Source organism: Botryllus schlosseri, chromosome 14 (genome assembly GCF_051294905.1).
Source record: "Botryllus schlosseri isolate E-star chromosome 14, Bs_hap1, whole genome shotgun sequence".
Taxonomy (NCBI): Eukaryota; Metazoa; Chordata; class Ascidiacea; order Stolidobranchia; family Styelidae; genus Botryllus; species Botryllus schlosseri.
The window spans coordinates 15,837,943-15,856,291 of NC_137249.1; the positions used below are offsets into that span (position 1 = coordinate 15,837,943).

The following is an 18,349-nucleotide window of genomic DNA, read 5'->3' on the forward strand; positions in this document are numbered from 1 at the left end:
GCACTAAGGTGTCATAAATAACGACAAATAAGTAAGGACATCGCCAGTTTTGTGAGACATCACCATTCAACATGAAGACAAATCTTAGATATAAAAGCGGTATTCTAACCCTGATTATGTTACTGACTGTTCGCGGACGTAATTTTCTGCACAGGTGCACATACGCGGGTAACATGAATCCGATCGGCTCCTGGTGTATTTACGAAGGAGAGAGTTTGTACGAACTCTCCAACGGTGTGACCACCAAGAACACCGACACCGGCACCGGTATTGCAAGCGTCCTACAAACCACCGACGACAGCCTTTTGGATCATTTTGGAAAAAATTTTCAGCAGCTTCGAGTCGAGACGAGCTATATCTCGGCGACGACGTTAAGAGTCAAGGTAGGGTCATTTATTGATGTTTTTATCAATTCAAAAACACCACAGGAATGCGATATAATCAATCAGTTTAAATAACATTTTGCTCTAATTCGACAATTAAAAAAGATTTATGTAGTTGACCAAGCCTGCCTTTATGGTGGGATGAATTTTGGATTCGGATTTCAATTCGGAATTTTGGATTCCTACAACCATCGCTTGCGGTCTTATTCTGGTATTTATTCCGTGCTCGCATATCATTTCGAATTGTAGATTGTTCCAGACGGTTCCACAGCGTCTCGGTTTGAAGTGCCGATGGAACACCCGGATCCTGTGGCTATGCCGTCCGACCCGTTGTACAATGTGGAGCATGCGATCGGCGAAGAGGGAAGATTTGGAGTTAAAGTGGAAAGAACGTCGAAGCAGCGAGTACTGTGAGTTTAGTTTTAAAGAAATTGGAACGGTGTTCAAAAATTGCCAAAACCAAAATCTGAATCATGACCGCTTTCCAGTGCCTGCTTTTTCTGTGTGTAATTTTCAACTTAATTTGGGAAAATAAATAAGCATTTGGCGATGATGTTGTGGATTTCGCTTGGTTAATGTGAGTGGGATAATAAACTGTACATGAATTACATAAGAAAATAGACCTCGTGAGCTTGTTTTGGTAAGCGATTTGGCTGGAAATCTAGTTTGACATGAGTGTAAAGACTGGGTAAAGACTCTCGAATCCCAAGTGTTGGCTTTTGCTTTTGAATAGACTTTTCGCAATAATGTTCAAGGTTCGACACGTCTGCCGGGGAGTTGATGTTTTCCGATCAATTTCTGCAAATCACGACGAAAGTAGCTTCCGAGTATGTGTATGGTTTCGGCGAACATATGCATTACACTTTTAAACACGACATGGCATGGAAGAGTTACGGAATGTTTTCGCGGGATCAAGGCGTCGGGGTGAGGTTTTTAACCATCGTGCAATCTTTCGACCGGAAATAACTAATTCAGGGCATGGTTTTAATGCGAACGCCATTTTTCTTTTTATCAGCCCAATGTGAATCTGTACGGCGTTCATCCGTATTTCATGTGTATGGAAGGCGATGGAGATGCTTACGGCGTTTACTTTGTCAACAGCAATGCGATGGGTAAGTAAAGATCGCGCAGGTTTCCTTTTGCTATCATACCAGCCGAACATATTTCATTTTTGCGTGATTCAATTCACAGTCATTTCGCTGCGTGTACACAACCAGCCAGTCGTTCTTAGGGACTAAAAACCAATACGATACCTAACATGGCGAAAATGTGTGAAATTTAAGCGATAAATGAACGTTCTATTCAACACAAATTGTGTGATATCTACCACTGAAGTCCCTTGGTAGAGATTTAATGACGGCTATGACCACCTAGATCACGGGTCCCTTGTAGGTCTGCGGACTTGTTTTAGGGATACCAGAAAGGCCAATGTCTGAACTACAACTATAAACTATAAAACCAAATTATCATTATCTAGCTACAAGACTGGTCAATATTTTTGATACAAACACTATTACTTGCACTCCAGCTTGGGGGTGAATGTGATGACCTTTTTTTAAGTCATATGCTGTCCAAATTCAGAGTTTTTGTGGGTCCTTCATTTTTGATCGAGGCTGTATGTTCCAAATTTTTGTTAGATTAAGTCACAATAGGGAGTCCACACAACTGCAGGAAATAATTAGTGGTATGTGCTAAAAGTTTAAGAACTTAAATTATGTCTGCGTTTGATTGTAGCGACCCGTGTTAAAAATTAGAAATTGTGTCATCAGTACACGCCATAGGTATATATATAGCATCAACTTTTACATTTTCATCATGAAATGATGTTGTTTATTATGAATCATTTCAGATGTGACTTTGGAGCCAAGACCCGCAATTACTTACCGAACCGTAGGGGGCGTTCTCGACTTTTACATCTTCCTGGGTCCAACCCCAGAGCAAGTAACGGCACAATACACCGACATTATTGGCAAACCCTATTTCCCACCTTACTGGTCTCTGGGATTCCAACTCTGCCGGTATGGATACGAAAACCTGGAAAATCTGACCCGGGTGTTCGACCGAAACATAGGAAAGATTCCTTACGTAAGTGGTCTCTGCTTACTGTGTGCACTGGATCGGTCGTACCAATGCCGTATTTACTTTTGAAGTTATAAGGGTCCGGAACAAACACATTTGCGTTTATTGGTCCATCAAATGTATAATTCAACTTCTGTAAATGATTAATACCCTAATAATAGCTACTCCGTGTGACAGCTAGCATGTAACCATTGCTCTTAAATATTTCAACTTACGGTGATCAAACAGAAGGCTGTTAACGTTCTGTGTGTATTTTAAAGTTTGATATAATGCACGCTCGAGTTTAGAAGTCAATAGACTATTACACCGGCATATTTTTACTGGTGTGTGTATTTCAAGTCAAGATAAAACATGTCGCTTGTTTAGGCTTGTGGCTGTGAGTAGGTTTTCAGTCATAAGTAGGCATCGGCATTGATCGTGACATCACAAGTCATGATGAGCAGATTGGATGTTGCCATATTGTATGACGCAACTGTTTTGAAATCCAAGTATAAATCCACTTAATATACACAATGGAATCCAGTGGAGCCAAGTCAGATCTGCCCAGAATTTGGAATTTTTCAAAATTTTCAGTTCAAAATCATTCGTAATTCAATTTTGCCGGGACGCTTCATAATCAGGCTATCTTGTGGGTGATCCTGGAATTATGTTTTAGAAATCGCAATTCATGTCAAAACATGTCTTAAATGCCCATGACATGATATCCTAAAATTTCACACCCATGAAAGTATCTCTAGCATTATTACCTTTTGCAAGAAGACGGTCTTCGAAAATTTTCAGCTATCAGACGTTCTGATTTTCCGTTATAAATTCAGGAAATCCAGTACAGCGACATCGACTACATGGAGAGGCAGCTCGATTTCACGATCGATCCTGTTGCTTACGACGGACTGGAGGACTTTGTCAGCAAGGTTAAAACCGAACATAACATGAGGTGAGGCAGCGATGGGTGTATGGGAGCATCTACTTTATCCTCATCCTCTAGTACAGGTGTGGGCAAACTGCGCCTCTTTCAGCCTTTGATTGAGGCCCTTTGATGATTGCACTGCACATGCCTTTCGATATTTTGCCAGAGGTTTAACCTGTTAATAAATTGATGTATTCTATAGCTTATTAACAATATGCGTATTGTTTTTGTGTTTTATCTTACGCTAGACTTGTAAAATTTAGATAAGGTGACACTACGGTGTTAGAATTTGCAATTGAACTCTCGAATCAACTTCACATAAACGTTTCACCCACAACAGTGGATGCCTGGTCATCAATCAATGATAAATCACTGTGTTCAACAATGAACTTGATAATTTAGTACGCCAGCGCTGGCCATAATCATTTCCGGGCTAGCAATGGTGAATACGCCTCTTCCTTTCTATTGTAAAGGCTAGCAATTGCTGCTGGGTTTGGCCAAGAAAATGTCGTCAAGATTACCGAGCGGAAATCGTCCTTAAATTCTTATCAGCAATTGAAGGAACTGCTCCGCATTACATAGACCAGTGGTTCTCAACCAGACATTTTCAGGGGGTCCTCGAAGAGAAAAAGGTTTAGAACCACTGGCCTAGACGTTATACCAACATCGTATCACCACACATTAATAAACTACATAGCCTATATTTCCTTGTGATATCATAAATTCGTAAATTTGAATTTTTGTGTTGTGCCTCCTTTAAAGCTAAGATTTTTGATATGCAACTCCCGCATGAAGCCGGTCTGCCCACCCCTACTCTAGTATGTCGGCACTGCTCACTACCTTTTGTAACCGCATGAATAAGTACTTTTCAGATCATGATTTTGCCACTACTGCTGAAGTACCTTTTACTTGGGTAGGCACCGTTTCTACTGTGAAATTAACGTTCCTACGTTAATCGCAGTGTTTCGATATTTGGAAGATTATAGTATTAGACGAGGGCTTCTCAAACCGAACTCCATTGACCCCTTAGGGGTCTGTGGACTTGTTATCATTAGTCTATAAAACGCCGATGTGGAAACCACAACTATAAAACCACATTGTCTTTATAAGATCTGTCCATTTTTTCGATTTGTGTTCTTATGTTCCCTTTTCTAAGCTAGCCAGAAATAAAAAATACTCAAAATCTTTCAAAACAGTTTGGGGAACCGAAGGTGGCTTGTTATTCTACGATTACATTCATTTCTCCTCAGAGTCTTGCAACCAATTACTGATACTTTTTCCAAGTACTCATTAGGTTTTCTCTACTATTAATAACTGAGTAGAAATCTATGGCGTTAGTCCTACTCCCACTTCTACATGTGCAGCAACGCTGACTTCTTTGATCGCCTCTGGCTATCATCCAGCGATTCGACAAATGTCCGCTTTCAGGTACATCATCATACTGGATCCGGCTATCAGCGGAAATGAAAGTGCTGGAAGCTACCCGCCTTTTGACCGGGGCCTTACCGACGACGTCTTCATCAAAACACCAGAAGGCGGAATCGCGTGGGGCAAAGTCTGGCCGGATTACCCCAACGTCACCGTCGACAGCACCCAATCATGGGAATACCAGACTGAGGTCTTTGTGCAATCATGCTTAGCAACTTTGCTGTATCGTCAAAAGCGTGTTGACTCTGTGCTCATGACCACATAGGCTTAGGCTACCTTATTTTATTCATTTAATTCGTCATTATTTTACACGATGTTGTTTCTATAGATTAATATTTTTGAATACTGGTAATATTCATATCGAAATAACCCCGAATATTTTAGGTTTGCACTTTTCAGGAGGAATCGTCACCAAATAGTAGAGAATTTAAAAGAACTTCATATGTACTATATATATTATTCAATTGGGTATCCTACTGAAGTTCTCTATCTCCAGGAGTCTCTTGTATTTTAGCATAATGTACTCATATTGAAATAAACCCGAAGATTTCGGACTGAACTCGTTGTTAGCAACTATTAGAGTATTTAAGGAACATTGTATATATGTCACTGTCATATGTCAAATATGTCAGTTGGAATTCTACTGGTTTATTTCAATATGAATATAGCATTTATGCATTTATGAATTTATGCACCAGAAAGGGCATCTTCACATATTTGTCGCTCTGTTAGTTAATTTAAAGTTTATAGCGTTAATTTAGATTTGTGAGTGTAACGACATCTATAGTAAGATGCTCCTGGCCTGGATGGCTCGTCTTTGGCAGCACCGTTATGTTGAGCATCGCGTCCATACCTTGCTTATCTGTGTATCATGTTTCATTCTATTGCAATTTTTGTATACACTACTGATCTGCAAGGTTGGCAAATAATGATTCAGTCTGTCTCTTTTTTAGAATTATCGAGCATACGCCGCTTTTCCGGACTTTGCTTTGCCGAAAACAGAAGAATGGTGGACGAACCTCACCGTTGATTTCCACAGCAGGATAGAATTCGACGGACTTTGGATTGTGAGACGCATTCCTTATACGATTTTGTCTAGGCTGGTTGAAGGCGCAAAGCATGAACTCGCAGGTGCCGCGACCTAACAGAATAGTTGCTTTGTCACTCTGATTGCAGTTCGAGTGGTAAAGAAAATATATCTGACGGTAACGCAAACATTCTTTCGAGAATCCCAAGTAGCCTGAATGGCACGCCCGCTTATCAAATGCCGTCGATTATTATTTAAGGCGAAAGATTTGCATTCTAATGTCAATTTAACATTGGTGCGCATTACTTGATGCTCATTGCACAGTTGTATTTAAATTAATGTAAATTGTTTTACTCTTTGTATTTGTTTCAATATTTACTCGATACCCGTGATCTAGCATTAAGTTCATGGTATTTATTTGCTATATTATTGGATCTACTTGTGTTTTGATTTTTTCGTAGGTATACATCCGCTTGAGCTGCCGTAATTTCTTATGTATGACATCTCCATTCCTCAATGCTAATGTCTTTGTTTTGGAATGAATTGCCTAATATAATAGAACGGTGATCATATATGCCAGTGGTCGGGAACCTATGGCTCGCGAGCCTTATATGGCTCTTTTGGGTATAAGATATGGCTCTTTGACAAATATTTACTTTTGTGCTGAATTGATCAATATTGCAGCGATTTGTTGGTAAATTTTCATCATGGGCAGTGTAATTATTCTCGTGCCAGTATAAACATGTCTTTGAGAGGTAAAGACAATGTCGTCTTCAGGTTTAGGGGCTCGGACCCCCTCTTTTCAAAATCATCGAATTTAGGTTACTGTCACGCCTTAGGCCAATATCACTCGCGAATTCTATTCACCCGACTCGAAATCTTGAATTATGCGATACGTTGATTAATCAAAGAGCATAGCATACATGGCGACGCCCATTTCAAAACGCAGTTTTCAAATTCCCATCGTCTTCCTTATCTGCGGCGCGAAATGAACTACTGTGGATGTCACATTGTCACAATTACAAACTCGAATTACAAACAACGTCATAGCTATTCACATCCTTGATTGGTATAGCTTTGTGTAGTACCGGCGATAAAGTGTAGGCGTGTAGCGCGACGTTATGTTACCGCCGAATACTTTGAGATTCGAGAAGTCGATAAGTATTTCGTTTTCAGAATCAGTGTGACAGTCACATTCGATTAATATCAGTTATAATAAATTCCACGCTACTTACGATGAATTACGTTATCAATGGTAAGGCTTGGCCCATTCTTATGCATTACCTCTCGTTGCGAGCTTTATTTTCGTTCAATAAATACCATTTTTACATGAAAATATGGCGCACACAAGGAATCGAATGTACCGAGTTCGAATTAGTGCTATCATGACGTCACGAATTTTCAATTGTGACGTAACAGTTGATTGGATTGGCATGTATGGCTGTTTGGGAATTGAGATGGAAAAAATAGGGCCAATATGACTCTTCTGACAACAAAGGTTCCCGACCACTGATATATGCGATGCTCTACTGTGCTCTGATCATCACAGACATTGAAATAATCTTTACTTCCCCATGAATAAAATTTGACAATTTCAGAATGCTTGACTTCTTGAAATCATTATTCTAATTGCGGCAATTTACGTTTGCCATTTACAGCTTTCATAATGCATATTATTACATGAACATATCAAGTTTACTGCAGTATAGTGGCTGTGTCGCATAATTTCAGCGACATGGTGCCAGTCTAATGTGTGTTGCTATCCTGCTGGGAGAGGTTGACGATGAAATCATCTTGAATGTTAACAGGATATGAATGAACCGGCTTCGTTTACACACGGCTCTCCTGACGGCTGTCCCGACACCAGCGTCCTGGACAATCCGCCATATGTCCCGAGTAAAACTGTTTCGAATATTGACATTTGACCGTCTAAATCTTAACATGAACTGAATTTGACAGACCTTGCATCGGAAAGAATCTACGACAAAACGCTATGCATGCAAAGTATGCAATATAATCCTGGTACCGGTACAAACACAGAACACTACAATATGCATAGCATGTATGGAATTACTCAAGGCCCGCCTACTCTTAACGCTTGCCGGTTAGAATTAATGTTATCACTATTGGTATATTTGTTTCGAATCCAATTTTCCATGTTTTAGAAAGTCAACAGGAGAAAGATGTATTGTGATATCGCGTTCTACTTTCCCTGGAAGTGGAAAACATGTAGGACATTGGCTCGGTGACAACGCCAGTATCTGGGAACATCTCGCTACCTCTATTATAGGTTGGTCGTTTGAAGTTATGTATATTCTGTAGCTGGTAATTTGCCGCGTTCAGGAATGTTGGAATTCAATTTGTTCGGTATACCGTACGTTGGTGCTGACGTTTGTGGATTTTTCGTGGACACGACCGAGGAATTATGTATGAGATGGATGCAGCTGGGAGCGTTTTATCCGTTTGATAGAAACCACAACGGCATTAATTGGATGGATCAGGATCCTGGGTACTTTGGTGACGAGTAAGTTGAAATTGCCGATGTACTAGAATTATGAATTTGCTTCAATTCACATTGCCATATTTCGAAATTGAGTCTTGAATTTTGTAAAGACCCTTGAGAGTAATCAATTATTTGACAGTGAGTATCTTTGCATTAGGGAATTGTTGTTTACAGGTTTTTGGCTAACTCGAAAAAGGTTTTGGATGTCAGATACACTCTTCTACCTTACCTGTATACTTTGTTTCATCAATCTCACCTGACTGGGGCTACAGTTGTTCGGCCGTTGATGAATCAGTAAGTATGGAAATTTAAGCATTGTTTTCCATGGAATTGTAATTTGTGAATTGGCTTGAGCAAAATTGATACCTGAGAGATTTGGTTTGCTTGAGTTTTTAACTATTGCTCACCAGCAAAGGTGATACTGACATTTGGCTTTATTGAAAATAACAGGCAGCGTTTTCCAAGCTGGTCGCACACTTGATTTGATTAAAATGGTGCTTCACAAAGATTTGTTTCTATGTGGTCTCATTTGTGATGTTGAGATAACTGGTTTCGATTGCAATTGAAAGCTTCACCTCCGATTTGATGTTGAAATGAGGTCTAATGGAAAATTCATGTGTTATAGGTAAGTGATTGGCATTGGAGAGTCAACTGGTTCTAGCCATTTCAAATAATTTCAACCAATGCCCGACTCGAAACCTTGGTTGGTTATTTATTTATTTGCGATCTCAAATAATACATATGCCCAAATACTGAGAAACATGCCAATACAGCATACTTTTAATAGAAAATAACAAAAATGATAAGACATCCTGTTGTATTATGCCGAGATTTACTAACACCAGATGTCTTGACATTGATGTCCGTGGTATTTGTTAGATTCCCAATGGACATGAAGACTTACGGAATCGACCGTCAATTCTTATGGGGCTCGGCACTTCTTGTGACTCCTGTGCTTGAACCAAATACCACGTCAGTTGAAGGGTATTTTCCCTCGGGAAGATGGTACGACTATTTCAGGTAAATAGTTTGACTGTGATTACTGTATCTACGCATGTAGCCAGTGTTACGACTTTAAGACAGTAACACTAAAGTTGATGTCTGAATTTCTCCAGCAGCAGACATTATCGTTGTATTTTTCTGTTGCAGTGGATCTGGCATGGTGTCCCCCAATGAAGGGGTCTCCGTTACCTTGGATACGCCGATGGACCATATCAACGTGCACTTGTACGGAGGTAACATAATCCCTACTCAAGATCCCGCGTTGACTACATCGGAAAGGTGATTTCGTGTTGAATTTTCGGCGCATTTTTCTCATAAGCTTGTTAATCTTTTCAGTCGGCAGAACCCGTTTGGGTTGATTGTCGCTTTGGACGCCGATGGGGCGGCTTCGGGGTATCTATTCTGGGACGACGGCACTTCCATTGACACGATCGCTAACGGGGAGTACAATATCATTGATTGTGAGTGTGGAAACGTGAGTGACATTACTTGCATTCAAGCTATGTTTTTTCTCTTGCTTTCCGAAGAAACTGGCAGGTGCCAAACGTTTGTCACGCCATCAACTTTAATTTGAGGCCTTATCGTATTTAGAAGGCGGTGCCCCTTTAAAATATGCCAAATGGCGACAAATATACTGCATTTATTGCAACAGACGTTTCCAAACCTGTTAAAAAACATCCTCGTATTTGTGAATAATGTGTGAAAATAGGTCACACATTATATAAGGTTGTGATGTTGGGTATATTTTCACAAATTCTATTCTCGTTGTGTATAACATAGAAAATCGATTTGTTTGCAATGTAACGTTACCAGTTTTGACCCATTTAAAAAGCAATATTCTGGTACCTTCCCAGTCAATTTTTTAATCCCGTCAATAAATTCGCAATCTTTTTCAGAACCAACTTATCGTGGATCCTACATTCGTGAATCTCACCGACGAGAGTATGATGTTAGGCAGCGTGCGTGTACTGGGACTAAGTGAAAAGGTCACGGCAGTAATGGTCAATGGTGTGGATCATACGAATTTCAGCCAAAATGACATCACCTTCGAGGTGAGCACAGGAAGATAGTAATGAGCTGTAAATAGTACTGTAATAGTTAAATTACGTGGATGTATGGCAAATTTGATACAATATACACTCTGTACAGATTTCAAATAGTCAGCAATGGGTCGCTTGAGCGGCTTTTGCAGTGTAATGTATCTGTCTCTTTTTGCCATTATGTCTCTTACATTAAACATTGCAACATTATTGCTTCAGTCTTAGTTCGATTCGTATTTGTGGGCTTAATGGAAAATCAGATTTATTTGGTTTCTGCGATCAAATTTTAGCAATGTCAGTACTTTTGTCTTGAGTTATTCAAATTGTATTTTGTGTGTTACTCAAGTACTACACTGATGAATAACATTATCTCTCTCTCTCTCTCTAGTCATACATCTTTGCTTGCTCTTGCGTATATCTTGCTGCCTTTGTGTCACAAAGTAGCATATGGAGACAGGTTGTTGCCAGAAGTGTAGGGAATTGTGAAATGAAAGACATCATGGCCTTTCCCACAAAAATTTTCCCTGTGTGTTGGTTGCCGAATTCAAATGCTAATTTATAATAATTCACCTATTTACAGTTGGATATTATCGGCTTGAGTAGCGATATGAAATCAATGATAACGGTGTCATGGACAGCAACGACATCGTTCAGAAGAGTAGATTGCTATCCGGACGCTGACACAGGAAGTAGCCAAGAGTGTGAAATGAGGGGGTAGGGCATTTAGTGATTGCGCAATGACTGCATGTATTCATAGTTGTTTCACTATAATCACTCTTCTTGTGGTAAAAATAATAAAGTACTGTTTACTATGCCATAACCTAACGATAGGAAGTGCGAGCCTGCGTCTGATTTAAGCAGAGAATCGTCTGAATTAAACGGAGTTTTTCACGTGCAATTTTTACTTCTGTTTCGTTCCTGAGCATTTGGGCCGAAAAAAGCGGTTGCCCGGGTTATCCTGTGTATTTTTAATCCGTCTTGTACTGATTTTTTCGAGTTTTGAACATTGAACTGTTGATTCAGAAACATTGCTTTGATCAAAATTGAAAAAAAATCATGGTTCAATTGTCATACAGCCTCCTGTATGGAGTAACTTACTACTTTGAAACGGTAACAGGGTGATTTAAGCGCCGTTGTAATCGAGACTGGCCGCGCTCAATTCCATCGAAAAAATTACGACTTTGATTGCAACGAAAAATAATAACCGCAATATAAAGAGAGTGGGTATTTGCAATAACATTTGGTGTGGAAAAATTGGCGGAAGCGGATTGAAAAACATATGTAGAACAATATCAAAACATACAAACATACCATAAGGTTTCATCATACGTTGAGATTTTCTGTAAAATTCAAGACTCAGTAGCATTACGGGCAGAAAATGAAAACACTGGGCCACTCGTTTCTTCCAATCAGTACATAAATTTTCAATTCTTATACTTTATATCTATTCAATTAAAATTATCGTAAAATGCAGCTGACTGCCTCATAGATAATTTTCGGTTTGGAAAATTCTGTATTCTCGGAACGAAACTCTTCGAAGTAGACTTGAAATTTAATTATTATCATTCTGTCACCATTACGATGACTCAGTAATAGAGATTAATACGGTGAAGTAACCCCCACAACTGTCATGTCATAGGTGCACGTACATTGGGAACATGAACACAGTCGGACCGTGGTGTATTTACGAAGGAGATAGCGTGTATAAGCCAGTAGGATCGGACACTGTTTCGGACGACAGAATCGAAACTGCCTTGGAAGCGAACAGCGACGTTTTGGACCATTTCGGGCAAAATTATGATCTCCGAGTCGAGACTAGTTATATCTCAGCGACTACATTGCGGGTCAAGGTACGAACATCGCATATTCGTGGATTGGAGCAGCAATAAAGTATTGTCGAACATTGTAGATTGTTCCTGACGATTCTTCAGCGTCGTCACGGTTTGAGGTACCAATGGAACACCCAGACACCGTGACAAAGCCTTCCGACGCCCTGTACAATGTGGAACATACGATCGGTGATGAAGGAAGATTTGGAGTGAAAGTAGAGAGGGCCTCGAAGTCACGAGTCTTGTAAGTCGAGTTTTCGAGAGGTTAACAAGCTGCTGCAAAATTGTCATGGTTTCCTTGAACGGGAATCCGGACGATGTATTTTATCACCACTTACCGGCACAATTTTGTATGTAGAGATGGTCAAAGCAGTCATTGTCGCTACTGTAGAACAAATAGAAGTACTGCTGTGAATTTTACTCATTAAAAGTAGAAGTAGCAGCTGTAAGATATGTTGGAACTACCTAAAGTGTAAGTAGACAAAGAAAGATCTGAAAGTCCTCTAGTAAACTGGTTTAGAGAAGTAGATTTGGTCGAGGGGTCGAACACTTTCGGCAGTTCCTGGGGGGTGGCTACTTTGGTGATTGCAAGATGTATCTTTGTGACTAATGCAAAGTGACTAAGAATGCTACAAATCGTCAGAATCTCCCAAAATATATTCTGTTTTTGTGATGCAGGACTATTTCACACATTTCTTTTACTCGTAAGGGATGTATACTTATCCAGAATCTGCTTTTGACTGTTCAAAATAAAAAATTAGAAAATTAAGTAATTTTGCTTAAAAAACTATTCAAAAGTAGAAGTGGAAGTGGTCTAAAACCGCAATAAGTTGAATAAGTAGTACAAGAGTGCAAAACGTACTCGAATACTCTGAATAATTGGAACTACTTGGTTACAGCCATCTCTGTCTGTATCTGTCAGCAGCAAAAGCATAACATTTCTCGCAGTGAACTCCAATTTAATTTGAACTCAATGAGCCTTTTAACCTCATCACAAAACTTCTTGTCGCTGTCACACACTGCTATTATATGAGTCCTTTGCAGGTTCGACACGTCTGCCGGGGAGTTGATGTTTTCCGATCAATTTCTACAAATCACAACAAAAGTAGCTTCCGAGTATGTGTATGGATTCGGCGAGCATATGCATTACACTTTTAAACACGACATGGCCTGGAAGAGTTATGGGATGTTTTCAAGGGATCAAGGCGTCGGGGTGAGAGTTTTACCGCTGCACCAACTTTCGACAAAAAATATCTCATCTAGAACGTAGATTTGATGCAGATACCATTTCGAGTAAAATTATCAGCCTGTCTTTTTATCAGCCTAATGTGAACCTGTATGGCGTTCATCCATATTTCATGTGTATGGAAGGTGATGGAGATGCTTACGGCGTTTACTTTGTCAACAGCAATGCGATGGGTGAGTAAAGCAATATTTTTCTGTTGGCAATATCTTCATATATATCTCTAAGGTATAGTAGTTGAATAGTAAGTTAAAATTAGAGATTGAAGGATCCGTCATTAGTGCTTTCTATAGGCACACTTCCACAGCAATTTGCACGTTGATATTATGAAATGATGCGTGACCTGATACTAAACATTTCAGATGTAACTTTGGAGCCAATGCCTGCTATCACATACCGAACAGTCGGCGGTATCCTAGACTTTTATATCTTCCTGGGCCCGACTCCCGAACAAGTAACGTCGCAGTACACAGACGTTATCGGCAAGCCTTATTTCCCGCCTTATTGGTCACTTGGTTTCCAACTCTGTCGATACGGTTATGAGAGTCTGGAGAATCTAACGAGGGTGTTCGATCGGAATATCGGAAAGATTCCTTACGTGAGTGATACATAGGATTATCACAATCACTGTTGAAGTTATATCTTGTTATTAATCTGTATGGTTTTGGTTATCTTGCTTAAAGCTACAAATGATATTTGTTGGTTGCTGGATAAGGGTACGCACATCACAGTTATTTTGAATCCATATTGAACTTGTCTTCCGTCTTAAAATCCGAAATCATACCTAAAACATAACTGTGCTTATATCAATATGCATATCAATGTTAAGATCGTAATTGAATACTCGAAATTGAGTGAGGCTTTCAAAGAATTGAGATGATGAACCGATGGAAAATAACTTGGACTAACCTGTAAAACGAAATGCTGCTGTTATCTTGGTCCTGCACTGTCAGATATCTTGACTGTCGGAATCTAAATTCTGCCTGAAAGCGAAAAACTACTGGATGTGCGTGCACACATTTCCGATCCATAAGATATCTTGAACGCGCTGTATAACAACTATGTTGTGCAAACAGGAATGCGTTACTAATGTGATCACTACAGACTGACAACATGAGGTTCTGCAACACTGCATAAGCAATGTGTGCCTAAATTTTGTATCAATACTCTCCTGTGCGCACTATGCAAAGGGTATGAAATCAATATGTTGTCGGAGAAGCTAAGCCTGAGCACTATTCTGTTCGCGATTCTTGTCGGCTACGTTGCTGTCTTCCTATTTTGTTGATTTTACGGCAATTTTGTGGTGTCTTGAAATGATCACATTGAACTGAACTGAATTTTGATAATTTTCACCTTAAATCCCTGACTGTCAATCCCTGCCCACAAAATTAGGAAATCCAATACAGCGACATCGACTACATGGAAAGACAGCTCGACTTCACGATAGATCCTGTTGCCTACGACGGATTGGAGGACTTTGTCAGAATGGTCAAAAACGATCACAACATGAGGTGAGGCAGTCCTAAATAAGGGTAGCCTATTTTACGTAGAACACTCTGTTCTGTAGAATACTGATTTTTATTGAGTCGTTTTGTCGGAAAAACAGTATTTTTGATTCCTCGGCTCATAAAACTGTAAATGCAAGCCGCAAATGTAAAGACGAAGGAAAACTTTGTAAGAGAAATCGGACTTATTCAAAGGTGGTCAGAGTATTCAATGTTAGTACTTGGGTGAATTAGAAGCAGCGCCACAAATTTCTGCTCAATTACAAATAGAAAGATCTATTACCAAGATATGTCGAAGCTACTTTCAAGTGTAAGAAGAAAATAAAACTTGACTCAAGTAAACAGTTTCAATAGGTAGATTTGGTCGACATGGCATATACACTTAGCAGTTAACCGGAGGTGGCTTTCTAAATTACAATTGCTTATTGGCAATTATTTCAGGTACATCATCATACTGGACCCGGCTATCGGCGGAAACGAAAGCGCCGGAAGCTACCCGCCTTTTGACCGGGGCGTCACGGACGATGTCTTTATCAAAACGCCAGAAGGGGGAATCGCGTGGGGAAAAGTCTGGCCGGATTACCCCAACATTACCGTCGACAGCACCCAATCATGGGATTTCCAGACTGAGGTACTTTCGTGTTCTTACGCAGTAGTGCAGAGGTAACAAAGTATTTTTGCTGTTTCGGAGCACTCAAGCACATTTTAGCCACTTGCACCGCTAATTCACCCGGCTATGCTGTTGTTCTAATTCCACTCCATCATGAGATGTTTTTAGGCATTGGATTTTGAACAGTAGAAAGTAAATTTGAACAAAGTTTACATCACTTTTACAAGTGAAATTGTGGTGAAAACTGCTTGAAATAGTCTCCATGTCACAGTAGCTGAATATACTATGCATTATAACATTATATATTAAGATTATGCCTACCTCTAGTGCACTATTAATAATTTTTAATTAGTTACGAGGATACATATTGCAGATCCTTGAGTTGTTTTAGACTATTTCTATTTCTACTTAACATAGGTTAGTTTTATTCACCGAGTAGAAAGGTCCATTGAGCTTATATGCTTGGTCAGCAGCGCAGTGATTTTATACTTATTTCATTCAGAGTGCGGAAATAGGTTTGGCCTGATTGCAGTAATTACCTCAAGTGTTTATGATTTAGACTGCTCTTACTTTCACTTCACACTTTTCAGTATTTTAGGCGAAACTCGACCCGAAATGCTTACTTTTTTGCTTACTTAAAAATCACTACTTTTACTGTAGTAGAAATTTACAGCGTCAGCTCTACTTCTGTTTGAGTAGTATCGTTATACACTATTTGAGTGTTAAATCTCCGTCTCCTACAGAATTATCGTGCTTACGCTGCGTTTCCGGACTTTGCCTTGCCGAGAACGGAAGACTGGTGGACCGACCTTACGGTCGATTTTCACAAAAGGATTGAGTTCGACGGACTCTGGATTGTAAGACACGTCTCAAACTTCTATTCTATGCACTGATTGTAAATAAATTCCGTAAACTTCAAAGCGCAGACACCAAAGTTAAATACAATCAGAGGCATGTGACTCAGTATGATTGACGAGACAAATACAATACACAGCCACAATTTAAACAAGATACTTGAAGGAAAACTATTGATGGGTCATGTGTTTGCTTGTCAACTTGAGACGATGTTGATTATGCACTTCTTGAAAACACATTTGCATCCAGAAGTATTCTATTGCCGTCAAACTTATGTTTGCAATTGATATGATATGTTTGTTTGGCTCGAGCTGTTTGCTGATTACATCTATCGTCTACCTAACGTCTATCCAATCCACCTTGTTATCTCAATTGTTCATTGTCAGCAATTCGGAACTACGTAGGGATGCGCAAGCTGTATTAGGCTTTTGCAGATATTGTGTTTCCTTGTAAATTATTACATTGGATACTTTATGTTTATTTCGCAAATTATTTAAACAGGACATGAATGAACCTGCTTCATTTACTCACGGCTCACCGGATGGTTGCCCTGACGACAGTGCCCTGGACAACCCGCCATACGTTCCGAGTAATAACTTATATGTTGTTGATTTTTGACAAAAATTTCTTACCTGACAAATTTCACAGATCTAGCTTCCGGCCGAATCTACGACAAGACGTTATGCATGCAGAGTGTGCAATTTAATCCCAGCACCAATACAAACACAGATCACTACAATATGCATAGCATGTACGGAATTACTCAAGGCCCGCCTACTCTTAACGCTTGCCGGTTAGAAATGATGTTATCACTATTAGTGTATTGTTTCAAATCCAATTTTCCATGTTTTAGAAAGTCAACAGGAGAGAGATGTATTGTGATATCACGTTCTACTTTCCCTGGAAGTGGAAAACATGTAGGACATTGGCTCGGTGACAATGCCAGTATCTGGGAACATCTCGCTACCTCTATTATAGGTGGGTCATTTGAAGTTATATATATTCTGTAGTTAGTAATTTGCCGCGTTCAGGAATGTTGGAATTCAATTTGTTCGGAATACCGTACGTTGGTGCTGACGTATGTGGATTTTTCGTGGACACGACCGAGGAATTATGTATGAGATGGATGCAGCTGGGAGCGTTTTATCCGTTTGATAGAAACCACAACGGCATAAATTGGATGGATCAGGATCCTGGGTACTTTGGTGACGAGTGAGTATGTTTTTTTACAATTATGAATAAGACTTTTTCATCGTGCACAGCCAGAGCTGGAAAATGCTTCATCTGATTTGGTGACGATTATTGGTAATTCAAATAGCAGCTCTTCGAAAAATTGATGTGGTGGGATTTACATAGCATATAGTTCCAACTGGCAGTTGCCCGTCCCTTTTGTATTTTTGAACCATTTTTTTCAGCTGAATCAAGATTTTACGTGAAAAAATGTGGTCAAATTGATTTGAAACTATCGGGTTTTTGTCCAGGTTTATTAAATAGGCAAACTTTTACTATGTACGTACACGTCGCACAGTTACGCAACGCAGCGTTCGAATGTTTGGTTAACGGTTGTGTGAGATATTTAATGATATGTTGCCTGGCACATATGCCAGGACCCTTGGACAGGGTATTTCAAGGCATGGAGTCATGATTATTTTTATGATGCATCCGAGTTTGCATTGTACGATGACTCCTATCGGAATTTCAATAACTTACCAAATTACTATTTTAGATTTTTGGCCATCTCTAAAAAGGCTTTGGATGTCAGATACACGCTGCTACCTTATCTCTACACGTTGTTCCACGAATCACATCTGACTGGGGCCACGGTGGTTCGGCCATTGATGAATCAGTGAGTGACGTTCTTTTGTAATTCCCATGGGTGGACCTGATTTGATTTCATCTGTTATGTTGAATCCATGTATGTATCGGCGTGTGTACTCT

General features: G+C 39.7%; 1 protein-coding gene across 1 annotated transcript in view; it reads left to right on the forward strand.

Annotated features, from left to right (window-relative positions):
* The window catches only part of LOC145456375 (maltase-glucoamylase-like), a 49,906-nt gene that overhangs the window by 18,328 nt on the left and 13,229 nt on the right, over nt 1–18,349 (forward strand). The window contains exons 22-52 of the mRNA XM_080334448.1: nt 155–383; nt 633–793; nt 1,139–1,307; nt 1,399–1,495; nt 2,233–2,468; nt 3,278–3,396; nt 4,798–4,987; nt 5,751–5,864; nt 7,633–7,720; nt 7,784–7,928; nt 7,990–8,114; nt 8,168–8,348; nt 8,502–8,621; nt 9,207–9,347; nt 9,477–9,608; nt 9,666–9,804; nt 10,226–10,381; nt 10,950–11,083; nt 12,009–12,219; nt 12,279–12,442; nt 13,243–13,411; nt 13,521–13,617; nt 13,804–14,039; nt 14,834–14,952; nt 15,388–15,577; nt 16,300–16,413; nt 16,913–17,000; nt 17,060–17,204; nt 17,265–17,389; nt 17,443–17,623; nt 18,138–18,257. Of these exons, the coding sequence (XP_080190574.1) occupies nt 155–383; nt 633–793; nt 1,139–1,307; nt 1,399–1,495; nt 2,233–2,468; nt 3,278–3,396; nt 4,798–4,987; nt 5,751–5,864; nt 7,633–7,720; nt 7,784–7,928; nt 7,990–8,114; nt 8,168–8,348; nt 8,502–8,621; nt 9,207–9,347; nt 9,477–9,608; nt 9,666–9,804; nt 10,226–10,381; nt 10,950–11,083; nt 12,009–12,219; nt 12,279–12,442; nt 13,243–13,411; nt 13,521–13,617; nt 13,804–14,039; nt 14,834–14,952; nt 15,388–15,577; nt 16,300–16,413; nt 16,913–17,000; nt 17,060–17,204; nt 17,265–17,389; nt 17,443–17,623; nt 18,138–18,257 (4,635 nt within the window). The remainder of the gene's footprint in view (nt 1–154; nt 384–632; nt 794–1,138; nt 1,308–1,398; nt 1,496–2,232; nt 2,469–3,277; nt 3,397–4,797; nt 4,988–5,750; nt 5,865–7,632; nt 7,721–7,783; nt 7,929–7,989; nt 8,115–8,167; nt 8,349–8,501; nt 8,622–9,206; nt 9,348–9,476; nt 9,609–9,665; nt 9,805–10,225; nt 10,382–10,949; nt 11,084–12,008; nt 12,220–12,278; nt 12,443–13,242; nt 13,412–13,520; nt 13,618–13,803; nt 14,040–14,833; nt 14,953–15,387; nt 15,578–16,299; nt 16,414–16,912; nt 17,001–17,059; nt 17,205–17,264; nt 17,390–17,442; nt 17,624–18,137; nt 18,258–18,349) is intronic.